This window comes from Lepisma saccharinum, chromosome 26 (assembly GCF_977018435.1).
Source record: "Lepisma saccharinum chromosome 26, izLepSacc3.1, whole genome shotgun sequence".
Taxonomy (NCBI): Eukaryota; Metazoa; Arthropoda; class Insecta; order Zygentoma; family Lepismatidae; genus Lepisma; species Lepisma saccharinum.
In genome coordinates, this window is record NC_139254.1 from 28,034,173 (window position 1) to 28,050,219 (window position 16,047).

The following is a 16,047-nucleotide window of genomic DNA, read 5'->3' on the forward strand; positions in this document are numbered from 1 at the left end:
AGCAGGTGAGAAGAGGAAGAGAAAGAAAAATAATGGTTCGTGGGGCTATGAGAGAATGGTTTGTGGGGCTACAGTGTCCCCTTCTCCTTCTTTCTCTCTCCCTTCTATCACTCTCTCTTCATTTCTTTTCTTTTCACTCGTAGGGGGGGATGCATTACCCTGCAAAAAGATCCTCACCGCCCCTACGAACATGTTCTCTTTTCTTCTTTTCTCTCCGGGCCGCTACACACCCTTCCTTTCCCTGTTATCTCCTCTCTCTTCCCGCTTCCTTCCCCTACCACCCTAAAGGGAGGAGGGTGGTGACCTTTCTTTCTTGCTCATCTCTCGATCTCACTCTGGTAACTCACTTTTTTTCTCCGGCTCTCTCTCTCGTCTCTCTCTCTCTCTCTTTTCATACTTTCTCTTTCTCTCTCTATCTCTCTCTCTCTCTCTGTGGGATGGAAGTGCCTTCCCTGGTGTACATAATGGACCCACCTCCATTCTTCACAGTCAGGAGAGAGTTGAAAGAAAGAAATGGAGAAAGAGAAAGAGAAGGTTACAGAAGTGAAGGGCGAAAGAAATTCACCCTCTTTCTCTTTCCCCTCTTGCACTCTCTCCTTTCTTTCCCCGATCTTTCTCCTTTTCCATAAGGGGGATGAGTGATGCTCTCTCTCTTTTTATCTCTCTCTCTGTGCAGAAGAAAAGAAGCTCTTTTTCACTTTCGCTCTTTCTTCGTTTGGGGGGGGGGGCATAAGAAGAAAGAGGAGGAGGAAAAAAGTAGGCTCTGGAGAGAGAGAGAAGTGGCAGGTGGCAAGGATGATGTTTCTTTTACCTTCCTAACAACTGGAAAGGAGGGATATCTTTTCTTACATGAGTCGTAAATGCGGCTACTACAAGTCTACTTTCTTATTATTATTACAATTTGGCCATTAAGTGTTCCGATTAAATCACTAAACTAATCATGTAGGCTATCACTAGGTTAATAAATTTATGTCATTATTTAAATTTATCGAAATAAAAGCAATTAAAATATTTTATAAACATTGTTAATTTCTTGAAAACATCTGAGAATTGATCATCAACAGTAAATACCAACTCTTAACAATATGTAGGATCATTTGTTGGTGTCTAATATTGTTGATTGTGGCGGAGTGGTTAGCACATTGCAGTATGACACCAAGGGGTTCCGGGTTTGAATCCTGGCATGTGTATCCATGCTTGTGAGTGTCCATTCATCAATTTCATAATATCATCACAGTACACCAACTCCCAAGGTTGTTTTTTTTTTTTTTTTTTTTTTTTAAATCACCTGCAGTATTCAAGCGTTTATCCATATCAAGGTTTCGCATCCTTGAACAGCACGAACATGTATGGTGTTAGGGTAGTTTTCTACACATCCCTATGAGCACTGGAAATTGACAAGTCCGCTTGGGACGCAAGTTTCCTCAAACTTTTGGTTGGAGATTGTTCTAGACATGTACGCACATCACCCACTGCAGCAGGGGTTAAAACTAACAGTGTGCAGGATCCAGGAACGTCGGGACAGGGTAATGAATTCCCCATTTTTCGGGATCCCGAGCAGTCGGGAAATACTGAATGGTCATTTTTAAAAGTCGTTTTCTTTTGACATTTTCTGCATTGTAAATGTCTGGAACTTATCGAAAATTGCAGAGTTTTTGTACCAGAAATACGAAAACAATCACTTAAATTGAAAATGACGTGTAGAATTTAAGATTTCCAGATCTTCAGAAAATTTTGAACATTTCCCATCCTGAAAATTTCCCGACTTTGTCGGGAAATTGCGAATATCGGGATTTAAAAAAATTCCTGTCCCGATCCCGTCCCGACCCAAAAAATTCTGTCCCGCACACCCCGAGTTAAAACAGATGAGTGAACACTTCGTGTTTTGTCCTATACACTTCGACGCACTAGTCATAAAACAGTTGCTTGTGAGGTACAGTAGAAGCAGGATATTTTTCCTGGAAAACCTCTTGCACATGAGTGTAAGAATGGATAGTAAAATACTCTGCAACAATGCATGCATGCTGCTCCAATGAATACACTATGCTGAATCAACCAGGCACTGTAGTAGCGAAGCGTGAGCGAAGAAAATTCAGGGTAGCCAGGGGCAGCCTAGGATTCTCTCAAGAAGAGTCCAATTTTGGTACAAAATCATGATTTAACCTTTTGGGTCGCAAGCATCTTGGTCGAGATACCCAATTGTAACCATCGCCGTCCCAAGCATCTCGATCGAGACGCTGTGTCAAGGTCGTAGTTTTTACGTTATAAAAAAGGTAAAGTGCTCCCCTGTGCATAGCACCATGCCATGAAGGCGTATAGGGGGTGTGGGGGTAAAGCCCCACACTTTCTTGATCCGGTCGTGAGTGGGGGTGATGTGATCAGCATCACGCCCCTGACCACCTTTACCCACCAGGTACCCATGTTATTCGACGCTGGGTGGGCACCAGGGCCGCTTCCATTGTTAGAAAAGTTCCCGGATTTGAACCGGCCGGGGATCGAACCCGGGACCTTTAGCATGGTAGTCAGACGAGTTACCGACTGAGCCACCGCGGCCACACAGTTTTTACGTTATAACTTTTCTATTTTTGACCCGAATTTTGATTTTTTTATATATATTGTTCCTAACACATGTATTTAACAGAAATCTTTCTTGCACTTTTTTTTCTTCATTAAAATGGAGGGGAAAAGGTGGGAAAAGGGACTTCTCTTTTGTGGCTCTTTTCAAGGGAAATTTTTTGCCGACAAAGGAAGACCGGCTTTGTTGTTGTTGGAGAATTATCTCTAGAAACTAACCACGATATATCTTTTTATATATTCTTGTATTCGCAAACAACAGAACTTTTCTCTTGCTCATTTTGCTAATGCATTTGTTTTTATATAACCAATTGCTTATTTTGTGTATATCCAGTGTTTTAAAAAACCTACACTCCCATTGGTCAGTTCATATCGGGTGCGGTGCCTAGTTGCCGCCATCTTTGCCCGGAAGCTTACTTCCGCCAGTGTTCATGCAGAAGTCACTCCGGCAACAGCCGAAAGTCACCGTGTTGCGGATATTCATCAAATACGTAAGCCTAACGTGGCTACGTTTCATTCGGCATATCAGTGAAGTGCAGTGATATGTAGTTCAGTTTCACAGGAACATTACAGTGCTGATATCATTCAGTGAAGAATTAGTGACGTGTTATTGTAACATTGGCTTCCAATTTCATATAAACAGTTTACTGAGGCAGGAGTGCAGGACAGTGTAATTACGTGTTATGTGTACATATTTATTATTAATATAACGTTACAGTTTTAGCAAGTGCCTTCATTTTCTTTACACCTTAAGAAGATCGCTGTGAACTCAGCTCTATGGTGATACAATCCATTCCAGGGAGACAATCAGGGTCCTACCGGGCAGCAAACGCATTCAGTTGTTCTAAAGCAATGCTTTTCACTCCCGCCTGGTAACTGCATTTGAGGGAAGCTTGTTTATCAGTATCCGATGTCAAAATGAAAGTTTTCCATGCGGGCGCAAGCAGGTGGTGGGGGTGGGGGGAGGGGGAAGACTTGTTGTTGATTCTGTGTTGTGAGAATGGAATTTCGAGGCACGCCGAAGGAAACTTTTGATTTTGAGCACAAGTGTTCCACAAGTTGCAACACAAGTTATCCTGCATTGTCTAAAAATAGAATTTCAAGCAGCTGCAAGAATCGGCACTCATTTTTCACTGCATTCTAGATTTTCGTCCGTGCAAGTTGTGCATAGGTGTGTCATTTTGTGCTCAAGTGCGAGGATATTTTTTGAGTGAAGTGACAGACTTCCAAGGACTTTTTTGTCATCTACGTGTTTTTGGGGGGGTTTCCTCCCTTCCCCCTCCATATATACATCGAATTTGCATAAATTTTGCATTTTGAGCATTTCGACATCCTTTTTTTGGGGAGGGGCAGGGGGAAACCCCATTTTTTTTAAAGAAAAAGTATTTTTCAGGGGATTTCTGACCTTTCCCCCTCCATATGTACGCCGCATGTGCATAAATTATATATCGTCTGAATTTAGTTTCTTAGCGATAGTCATTTCAATGTAACTCTGCATTTCGCTCAATTTCGAAGCTTGAGACAGTGGCGTACAAGCCTTTTGTTTCAGGGGTACAACTCGCGTTACATTGGTCACATGACAATGATGCAAATATTTTTCGGTTTCTTACATGGCGATAATTTCTTACATGGCGATAATTTCTATGTGCATTTTGAACTTTTCATATCCTTTTTTTTTGGGGGGGGGAGAAACCCTATTTTTTTTTAAAAGAAAAGAAAGTATTTTTCAGGGGATTTCCCCCTTTCCCCCTCCATATGTACGCCCAATGTGCATAAATTATATATCTTCTGAATCTGATTCATTCTGCGTACAACGGTATATCGTTCATATCTCCAGGGCAAATAGTCTCTAAGCTAAATTCATTTCAAGGTACCGCTGCATTTTGAAGCTTGAATCAGTGGCGTGCCGACCATTCCTTTTGGGGGTACAACTCACGTTACATTGGACATATGATAATAATGCAAATATTTTTGTGTTCCTTACATGTCAGCGATCATTTCCATGTGCATGTCGACACTGTCATGTACATTTTTCTTGGGGACGAGGGGGGGGGCCCCATTTTTTTCCCGAAATTTTGGAATTTTGAGAGTTATGTCAATGTATGTTCATTATTGTGAGGATGTTGCAGGAACATGATAACTTGAAGCTAAAGGGGTGTTTTTTTTTCGAGGGGACAACACTCTTATTGGGAAAATGTGCTTTCTTTGGCCCCCCTTTGGAAAAAAAATATATCTACCTTGCCCCCTCCCTGGAAGAAATCCTGCGAACGTCCATGGCTGCAACTGTCTTGGGTATATCGAATCAGTAACACTCAAAGTGATGGAGTAATAACAATAAAAGCTACATATTAGTCCCTCAGTTGGATGATGATACAATTTGTCCATGATAGTGTATTCACTTTATGTTGCAAACTTTACTGCTTGATGCTAAAGTTGACAATGGGATTGACTATCATTTACAAAATACATTGTTCCCAACTACATGTGATTTCAGGAAGTCTAAGTGCAAAGGTGAAATCAAGAGTATCACCTGAAGTGTGTAAAAGTTTTGATTTTTTATGGTGAATATCCTAATTGCTAAAAGGAGCAATACATTATCACGTCAATTCAAAAACGTTTACACAAATACAAAAAAAAAAGGATACGTATTATAAATTTTTCAAATATGCTCACATAAAAATGTAAATCTCAATGCAAAACTGAATAAATATTTGAAATACTTTCCATTTAGTTTTTATTCAAGCCACTGTGGTCCATTCGGTAGGGCATCTAACTTCCATGCAGATAACCTGGGTTCGATTCCCACAGTGGGTGGTCTAAGGAATGTTTTCTGGCCTTGTCCCCACACAAAGCAGCCCTGGGGCTCACCCAGCCTCAAATCAATGTGTACCTGGAGGCAACTCTGGGGGATAAAGGTGGTCGGAGCGTAGGGCTGATCGCATCACCTTTAAAATGACTGAGATGGAGAATATGTGCGTCCCTACACTCACATTCCGTAAAAGTGCCTTCGTGGCATGGTGCTATATGCATGGAGAACTTTCCCTTACCTTTAGTTATAATTCCAACAAATTATCTGTTCTATAAGATTCTGTAATTCAGTTTTACAGGCCCGATCATGTCCACTGATGACAAACTATAACTGACACTATTAGCCAAACAAAAATGAAAATTACAATTTAAGATAAAACAAGAAATATTGAAAGGATACAAGAAACTTTGTAAAGGAAAAAATTGAGCAAAAATGAAATTGAAGTCTCAATACTTCTTCTTCATATCCTACCAAAAGAAAAAAAGAAACGCTACAAATTAAACAATATAACTACCTCAAGTCCTCATTTAATGAACACACTTTCTCGTTCATTGATTCAACACGTTTCATGTCGCTTTCAAAAATCTCAACCTGGCATTTCAAATTTTCAAGCACGTCTTCCAGGCTGCTCTCCTTCTCTGATTCTGTCCCAAGACATTGTAAGTAAATCCTGTGTGTTGTTTCCTTTGTGACTGTGCTTCGGCACTGGGGACAGGACTTAGATCTGTGAATCAGACATAAAATGTGTAAAAATTATGGAAAATAAATATATACATAAAGCAATTGTGTTTGGTATGCCATTTTATACAAGTACGGACATTAGAGCAAATTTAACTATTGGAGAGGTGTGCTATTTAATACCTGCTAGGTGCCAAGCAAGGTGTAACATGGACCTCAAATTACTGATCCGTTTCTTACTCAGCAAACAATCCAGACAAAGTAAAATCCCATTGATAGTACATAGCTTCCAAATTATATAGAAAAATGACAACAGATCACTACATGCTATGCCTCAAAATTTCAAGTTCAATCCTGTAAGAGAAATCCTCTGACAATCTATGATGTAACACTGATACTTATAAGCTATATATTGTTCCCACAAATTTAATACTCAATTCCCCTACCAGAATTTCTAGGCCAATGCCCACAGCCTCAATTTTCATTGCATCAAACACCTTTTGGATGAGATGGATGGGCAGGTGAGGTCTCGGGGTATGCGGTCAACATTCCTTACCCACCTGTCACAGATTTTGCAAGAGAAATGGGGAAACGTTCCAGAGGGTGTTTCAACCTAGTCGAGAGCATGTCTTAGAGGGTGATTACAGTTAATACCAGCAAGTTTTGACAGAGCACAGACTACGGACAAACATTTCAGATAGGTGCCCAAATACTTTTGGGTAGATAGTGTACATATACACCGTAGTACTGAGACACAAAAACTATTCTTAGTATTGGTTAATAAATTAAACACTGAGCATCTCCCACATGTCTATGCCCTGCTATATACACGTGCACTATGTAACCAAAAGTCGCCAGACACCGAAGTGAACGTGGTGGTAGTGTCACGGTCTGGGGCTGTTTTTCCAGGTTTGGGATCGGACCATTAGTTTTGGTCAATGGTGACATGAACGGTGGTGTTTATGAGAACATTTTAGACAATAGCATGCTGCTCACATCGTGGCAACAGTTAGGAATGGGCCCTTTTCTTTATCAACATGATGATACCTCTGTCCGTAAAGCAGGGTCCATTGCATCGTGGTTTAAGGACAATCAGGTGGATGAGCTTAGCTGCTTCGCTCAAAGCCCCGACTGCAACCCCATAGAACATCTTTGGGATGAACTGGAGTGTCAGTTGCATGCCAGACCCACTCGGCGAAAAACCAGCCATGAACTATTCACGAGGCTACAGGAAGAGTGGGAAAAAAAAACAAAAAAACAGCAATATAGCAGAACTTAGTAGAAAGCCTGCCCCAAAGATTAAATGCTATAATAAGAGTGAAGAGGGGTCCGACATCTTATTAGTTACCCAGCTGGTATCTTTGGAATGAACATCACTGGGTGGCTGGTGACTCTTGGCGACATAGTGTACATGATGAACATAATTAGATACATGTAATTTTAATGAAACATAACTTTGCACATTTCATTAGTTCATAACTAATTCAACAAGAATTTTAAAATTACACACGGTTTTAAATACGTATAACTTTATATTTTTGAAACTAATTACATATATATATTCATATTTAGTGCTCAGGTGACTTACTTACGTTGAATAAGTTAGTATACAATAAAATTTAGATACGAGGTGCGGCAATTAAATAATGAGACTGCGCACCTCCTGTCGCGTAGGATAGTGGAGGGGAGGTAGCTATTGATGTGTTGTTGATATTGAACCTTCATGCGCACTCACTGTTTGTTTCATGATTCTGAAAGCTTTTCTTTTCTTTGCAGGCTTGCTTGAAGAGGACAGTGTTCTGTAGTAGTGCCGGAATCATGGTGGACAATAAAGTTGAGCAGAGCATTAACATCAAATTTCTGGTGAAATTAAAAAAAACACCGACGGAATGTTGTGCAATGTTAAAAGAGGTGTATGGTGATAATGCTATGTTACGTGCGACGTGCGCGAGTGTTCGAATGGCACAAATGATTTTCAGAAGAGAGGGATGAGGTTGAAGATGATGAACGTCCCGGCCACCCTGTGAGTTCAAGAAAGGACAACAATGTTCAAAAAATTCATGAACTTGTGCGGAAAGACAGACGTCTGAGCATTCGGAGGCTCGCAGACATGATGAACATTAACAAAGAGACAGTAAGACAAATTTTGCATGAGAATTTAAACATGACAAAAGTGTGTGCAAAAATTGTTCCGAAAAACCTCTCTCAGGACCAAAAAGACAATCGAAAGACCATTTGCTGTGACATCATGGAACGACTCAAAGCAGACCCAGAATTGCTAACACGTGTCATCACATGTGGTGAAACATGGATTTTCCAATATGATCCCGAGACCAAGCGTCAATCCATGCACTGGAAGACTCCCACATCGCCAAGAATGAAAAAAGCACGAATGAGCAAGTCGAAACTGAAGGCAATGCTCATCGTTTTTTTCGATATCAGGGGTATCATCATGACTGAATGGGTGCCTCAGGGTCAAACGGTGAATCAGACCTACTACAAAGAAGTCCTAAGCAAACTGAAGGAAAGAATAAGGAAGAAGAGACCAGATTTGTGGAAGAACGATGCATGGATCCTCCACCAGGACAATGCGCCTGCCCATAATGCCCTTTCTGTGAAGCAGTTTTTAGCCGCCAAGCGCATTCCCCAGACCTGGACCCCTGTGACTTTTATCTCTTCCCAAAAGTGAAAAGTGCATTGAAGGGAACATATTTTCACTCCGTGGAAGAGGTGAAACGAAAAACGGCAGAGTTGTTGAACAGTGTGACATCTGATGACCTACAGAATTGCTTTGAACAATGGAAGACACGTATGCAGTGGTGTATTGATAGGGGAGAGGGGTATATTGAAGGGGATAACAGTCAATTGTAACTTTCTTGCAATACATCACAGTTATGACACGTCTCGTTATTTAATTGCCACGCCTCGTACTTAAAGGTCCTTACGTTAGTGAGTATTGATTTTCACGAAAACTATGTTTCAGGATTCCACTGATCCATTCATCAGGTTACCAAAGTAGGCCAGTGTAACTACACAGTCACGTCAGATATATATAAAAAGGAACATTTAGTCATATATAAATGCTAATAATAATAACAACAACAAAACTCTTACACTGCTACAGTAAAACACTGTAGTCCACACTCCTGTACAAGGGAGCTCCTCTACAAATGCAACAGGTTTACTAGGCAAGAGATGAAATTACATTACATTTTTTTAAAAAAAAATCTTAAATGCCATATGTGACACACATGGAGCATTATGACTTTTGGAACATACTGCGACTCATGTAACGTTCAGAGATACATGGTTTGAGTACTACATGAGCCTTAAGGTACCTCATTAGTAATCAATAAACTTTAATTTGATCCTGGCTATTTAATAGGGGTGTGGGGATTTAAAATTTCCTGTTGAAAACAAGCACGGCTTTTATATTAGAATATTTTGACATGCAGGTACTTTATCGAATTCCATGTTCCAGTTTGCCTAAATGGGGCCCGTCCAAGTTCAAACTTCATAAAAAATACTTTTTTACTTTCTTCTTCTTTTACTTCATAAAGGAGAAGGGTGGGTTCTTTCGAGCATCTGTACTGAACAAAGTTAAGCTAAAATTTGTTAATGCACAGTGGCCATGTGGTCCAAGTTGTCATGCTTGAGGCTCCAGCTGCAGGATGCATGCAGGTTAATCTCTCCTGGGGAAAGCTTAACAACTTTTCTCTCGAGATTTCAGCCTGTGCATAGGACCAGTGGCCACTCACCATCGTGAGGAAATTGAGAAGCTATGAATGAGTAGCGTAACCCGGTCATGAAAAGCTACAACTACTGGGGGATTTGTCGTGCTTACCACACAGCACCCTGTAACAGGCCGGATGATCTCCCACCTCGGGCGAATGAGTGAGTAGCATCGGATGGGAGTGAGGCCGGAAGTGGTAGGAAGGTCCAGACCCTAAATGGGCTGTTGCACCATGGGTTGTAGTTGTTGTTATTATTATTAGCATTTATATATATATATATAGTTTCAGATATAAATTTATATTTAAAACCTTGTGTAATTTTAAAATTCCTGCTGAATTGGTGCATACACAGGGAAAATCTGCTTCGGCATTAAAGGACGAATCAGTAATACTACTACACCAAAGAGAGTATCCTTCTTCTCATTTATAAATGCTCGTGAAGCAGCCAATTTGACATGAACCCACCTTTCAATCCACTGCCCTAGACAAGTGCAATGGAAAACATGTCCACATGCTGTGGTAGACATGTTCTCAGAGTCCACAAAGAGGTCACTGCAGATAACACACCGCACGCGCATCTTCTCACTGAAATGATAAATTTAATTTACTTTCGGGAAATGATCGCAGCAAATAATATATAACACACTAGTTCACACCACACAGTACCAATATAAAATTCTCACTTTCATAAGAACCAATATAAAGCAAAACAATGGAATTAGCTTCACTAGGGACATTGAATACTATTTCTTGTAAATGGTACTGAACACTAAATTTAAAATTCTGAAATATGTCAATATATTGTATTATATGACATAGTATTCAATGTACGGTCTAGCATACTAAAGTGGAGTGAATGTACAAACTTTCTTTCCTGAGGTGTTTCCATGGCAGGAATTTGTAGACCAGTTATTTACAGGTAATAAAATTAAGTAAATATTACTTTAACATTGATCTTATTAATGTAATAACTCACTTCAAAAGGAACACTGAAATTGAATTATTACATATTTACAAGTCTCTAGGACAATGTTCTCTCCTTTTTATACAACTCTCTCTTTCTCTCGCTAATACCTCGCAAACCATTGACGTTAGTCCCACAAACCATTTCCTGTAAAGTTAGGTTAGCCAAGCATTGTTTAAAAAATTTTTTAAAAAAAATAAAAATACTCGACACGTCATCTTATAGCGAAAACACGGCGTGGTTTGAAACACTGACTACTGGGTTTAGGTCATCTAACACATGGAGCATTGTGCTCTCGTGCAGAAAGCAAATGACGGCGGCAGCAATAGCATGTCAGAGAGAGATTTTCGCAGAAAAACACATGAATTCGCATTAAAATGGATCAAAACTACATTCCCGAATTTCAACAACGTTAAAGAAAATGATTTGCATAAATACTTTCTTCTGTAAAAAGTAAGAAATCAGTCTCCGCCATACGAAAGTGTTACTGGAAAGTATTTACCGAAGTAATTTTAATGCTAAAAATGCTAAAACTGACCTGCCTAACCTAACAACGGAAGCATTTAGGAAAGTAATACCTGTTTGTACTTATGTCATGTGACATATTAGCAGCACCAGTCCACATCAGAACACCTTCCGGTGTTTTTTCAACTCCATGATGCGCAGAAAAGAAGTACTTGTATCCTGCGTGAAAATAAATGCAAACCAAGCTAAGCGGTAAAAGTTTACTATCCTTCGGACACCTATAACTTCTTAGTTTCATCAATTTTTGACATTCGTACTTACCTATCTGCTTCGCCGAACATTCCGTGAATGGTTTTTGGGGCTATCCATCCCGGAATTGGTGGGAAATTTAAACTAAAAAATTATTTTCGAGTCCCAAATTTCCCACCGATTCCAGGCTCCGCCCCTGGGGTAATTGACCTACCGCCCCCAAATGCTAACGCAGCCCCACCTCCCCTCCGGCCCCCCGGCTTTCTCTATAGACTCCCTGTTAAAGGCATGTTAGAAATTGACCGGAGTCACCTGCCCCAAATGAGCCCCAAACTTTTAAATTTGAAGAAATCCGTTTCCAGGATATGGAAAACGTACCTGAATTTCACACACAACACCTTCCCGATGCTAGACAATAATACAGGAACTTATTACGGTAAGTAGTTTCTTCTGTAGAAATGAAGAAATCTGTCCGAAGGCTAGTAAACTAGTACCACTTAAGCTTCATACACATCAACAACTAAAGTATACACACGTCCATGTAGCAGGTCAGGTCAAGTTGCAGATCATGCACATGCAGTTTAAAATCTGGTGAAAATAGCTCAAAAGCTAGCCTCAACACCTGGTGAAAATAGTCACTCCGTAATTTTATTGAAAAACCAGAAGAAAGGAACATCCTATGGATATAAGTTTTGTTTTGTGTTATGTATTAAATTATCGGAATCCAATCTCGATCCCATGATAAAAGACAAAATGTTATGGTATGATCCAGGTAATTACTATTGCTGGTGAAAATAGCCCTAAATGCTATTCTCACCACCTGGTGAAAATAGTTACTTTCTTCATTTTTCTGAATTCGTTATCTCATGGGACCTTGCTGGGAATCTCAGTAAAAGCATGGGAACATGCTCCAAAAATATATATTTATTCCTGAAAAAGCATTCGACAAAAAATAAAATAATATACTGAAAAATCAAAGGTGTTCGAACGTGTCATGAACCTGCAATTTGAACCACCAACAGCAGAAAGTCGAACAATGGAAATCGAACCTGCAAGTTTTAACCGCTGAACTATTTCAGGTGTCTACATATGCAACTGTAATGGCACTTTTTAAATACAGTACACTGATCGTGAATGAACGAAGTATTAATACGTTCCTTCGCAATATTCTCGTACAAGTAAAAAGAACATATCACGACTCGATATCTAATAATTGTTTATGTTCAAACTTATAAAACTTACTAAAAATTATTCTCCACACAACGTATCTACAAATATACTAAACACGTCTTGTGATTATTACAACACCGAATGAAAACAGTCACAACATCACATCTCTTGATGATTTTCTGGCAAAGCTCTGCACACTTCTTAAAAAACACAATCAGTCGGGCCAGTAGTGTTGCCACAAACAAAATTTCCCATTTCCACCTTGAAAATTTCCCTTTATTTCACAGCGGCGATTTTCTCTTATAGTTGGGCAGTGTGTGTGTGTTGGACGGCCTCCCAATCATTATCGAGGGGGCAATATGGTCCTTTTTGCCCTCCCCCTCAATCGTGTCCCCCAAATTTTTTTCCTTCCAATTTTGGTTCTCAAGAAAACCTGAGATAATGACCGTGTTCCAGTGGCGTACGCAAGGGGGGGGTTACCGGGTTTAAACCCCCCCTTGAGCTTTTGAAATATTATGGAAAATGTTGTAGAAAAAAATTAAAATGGTTAATTTATCACAGTCAAAGATCTGCGACAGTAATAATAATAATGATTTGAATTATTATTCCCATGCAGCATGAAGAAAAACACAACATTCCAAACAATCTCAGCGGACGCAAATTTAATTTTGCAATTTTTTTGCAAGGTCGCGCAGTGACTCTCGCGAGAATTGTAAAAATTCGTTGCTTCGTCGCAGTGTGCCGACCTTATTGCAAACGTTCTTCCCGGTACTGATTTCACATCCCCTTGTGAACTCTCAAGTGATGCTGAGTCTACATGCACATCATTAAATAATGTTGAAGAAGTGCTTTGTGAATCACCTAGAAGTGATAAATGTGTTGGAATGTCTATAAACTTACTTTTCAACGAAAACATAGACTCAGTGGAATTTAGCAACACGTATTCTCGCGCTTCATCATCATCCTGGGGAGGTAAAGGTAATGTAAATTCCCCCGTGCAAAGAGCACCGTGCCATGAAGGCACACGTAGTGGTGTGGTGGGCCCCAAAGATTCTCGATCTCGAACTATTTTGCAGGTGATGTGATCAGCACCATGCTCCGGCAGCCTTCATCCCCCAGGGTTGCTCTCAGGTACCATTGCTATGAGGCTGGGTGCGGAGACAAGGCTGGATAAATTCCAACCAATTCCGGGAATCGAACCCGGATATCCCACGGAGTTGTCAGACTAAACCAGCGCGGCTCCTTGAATGAGTTTCATATTTCAATTATTTCAATAAATTTAATATATTTACTTGTTTTTATGGATTTTCTTCACACTTAAAATGTCTCACCTATCATATACAAATAACCGTTGACTAGACAATTATTTTGTAACAAAGAAACGAAAGAAATGTAATTTTGTTCTATTTCTTTCATAAATAGCAGCTCCATTAGTAGTAATTATTAGTAGTTATTAAACTAACTAATTAATTAATTATAAGAATTATTAATTAATTATTATTATTAATTAATTAATTAAAGTATAATAAAACAATGGTAATGTGAATTTGTAGAAAGTTTTCGAAATAACACCCCCTTGATGAAATCCTGCGTACGCTACTGCCGTGTTCTAAAGGTGCAAGACCGTACTTGAAGCGAGCATCCTCCGAGTATGGTCTTGGAGTGCGGTCCAGCGTTGCCAACCCCTCAGCTACGAAAAGTGCTGTTCGAACTGTGAACTTATGCTAGAACGCCATCCAATTGTGCTAGGGCAGTATTACTATTGTTATTATTATTATTATTATTAAAAATATATTTTATTACTATTTTTAGATGTTATATTGTATCCGACCCTAAGATCTATTTATTTTAAGTCGCTTTTTTGCCTTAGGTTCTCTGGGAGTAAGTTTATACGACAATGAGGGTGAATGAAGAACCGATGAAATGGTCTATGGACTATGTGATGGAAAAACATAATTACATGTCCATACCATGCCAAGGGTCGAACTAGGGCATGTGGCTCACTAAATTTGTAAAAATACTTCACATATTTTTTTCTAGCAGGTGAGGAGACGGAAGATGACATGACACAGTATAAGCGTGGTTACCTTTCAATTGCGGGCGGGGGCGGTGTATAATCCACAAATATCTTTCGTATACTACTGCATTTTTTTGCGTTATATGGAAGGACGTATTAATCCATTTCTACCTCCAACAACACCCCGCTAGACACACACACTGTTGTGTATAGTTTTTTACAGCGTTCAAATGCTCATACAATGCATTTCTATGTAAACTAACAACATTTCCAAATAAAAAAAGGAAAGGAAAAGAAAAAAGGTACTCACCAAACGAACAAGGAACAAATAAAAACCGCCTCTTTCCCACTCCTTTCTGTATTTCTGAGCATACGACTCCCATTTGTGGTTTAAATCCCCATCGGGAGTTTCACAGTTACTTCGTTTGCTATTAGTACTCATTTTTCGAAATTGTAAATGAATATTTTGAAGAAATTTTAATTATTGCAATTTTCAAATATCGGTATCGGTATCGGTGGGAATCGGTATCGGTTCAAAGTGGTATCGGCTCAGCCCTAATCATTATCATTAAAGTCCAATGAATTTGAAATATGTTTTGCTTGTTGATGTAATATGAAAATGACACTTGAAATTGTTCATAGGGAGTAAAATACTTCAGTTTATTGGCATCTTGACGTTTTCCCTTCTGTGGATTTTAAGGTATTTTTACGCGTAAAATAATGAATGAAATTAAATAGCAAGAAAAAGAGTATATTTGGGGATTTTTGCAAATCGAAAAGAGTATAGAGTATATGAACCTCTAAAAGAATATAATACTCTTAAAAAGAGTATGTCTGGTCACCCTAAGGTTGACACATGAGCTTTATTTGTCAGTCCAACTTTCTACCAAACATTCCTTGCGAAAATACAGGCACCGCAAATGGCACCCCTTGTGTCGGTGCTGAGAAAGGACAAACTATTTTATTAAGGGGGGGCCGCCCCAACCCTCCTCTTCGATTTTATGGCAGGAAGATGTGGAAGACATGAAAAGCGTTGGTGGGAGACGGGATTCATGGGCTGGTTTACTCTCTTTTGTTGGTTGGAAATATGTCCGCTCCTGAAAGAGAGATGTGCAGTTACTTTTACTTTTACTTCTTCAGAGCACTTTCCTTTGAGTTCAATATCTACCGACGGTTGCAGATTAAGCCACAGACTAAGATTATGCTAGATTTGGCTGTTATCCTAAACACAGGGTGCTAGGTGCCAAAGACGGTTAAATTATGCTAGGTTTAGCACCATTATGCTAGGGTTGGCATCGCTGGTGCGGTCTTCAAGCATCAAGTCGTGGACTGGAAGTACATGTACTATGTAGAATGTACTGAGTATTTTGTACCTCCATTGCTTACA

At 39.6% G+C, this 16,047-nt stretch overlaps 1 protein-coding gene across 1 annotated transcript in view; it reads right to left on the minus strand.

The window, feature by feature from the left end:
* Positions 1-12,873, minus strand: part of LOC145979543 (uncharacterized) — a 29,574-nt gene extending 16,701 nt beyond the window's left edge. The window contains exons 1-3 of the mRNA XM_083112513.1: positions 12,716-12,873; positions 10,261-10,380; positions 5,898-6,107 (exon numbers count right to left, since the gene is read on the minus strand). Of these exons, the coding sequence (XP_082968639.1) occupies positions 5,898-6,107; positions 10,261-10,373 (323 nt within the window). The 5' untranslated portion in view covers positions 10,374-10,380; positions 12,716-12,873. The remainder of the gene's footprint in view (positions 1-5,897; positions 6,108-10,260; positions 10,381-12,715) is intronic.
* Positions 12,874-16,047: the final 3,174 nt, after the last annotated feature.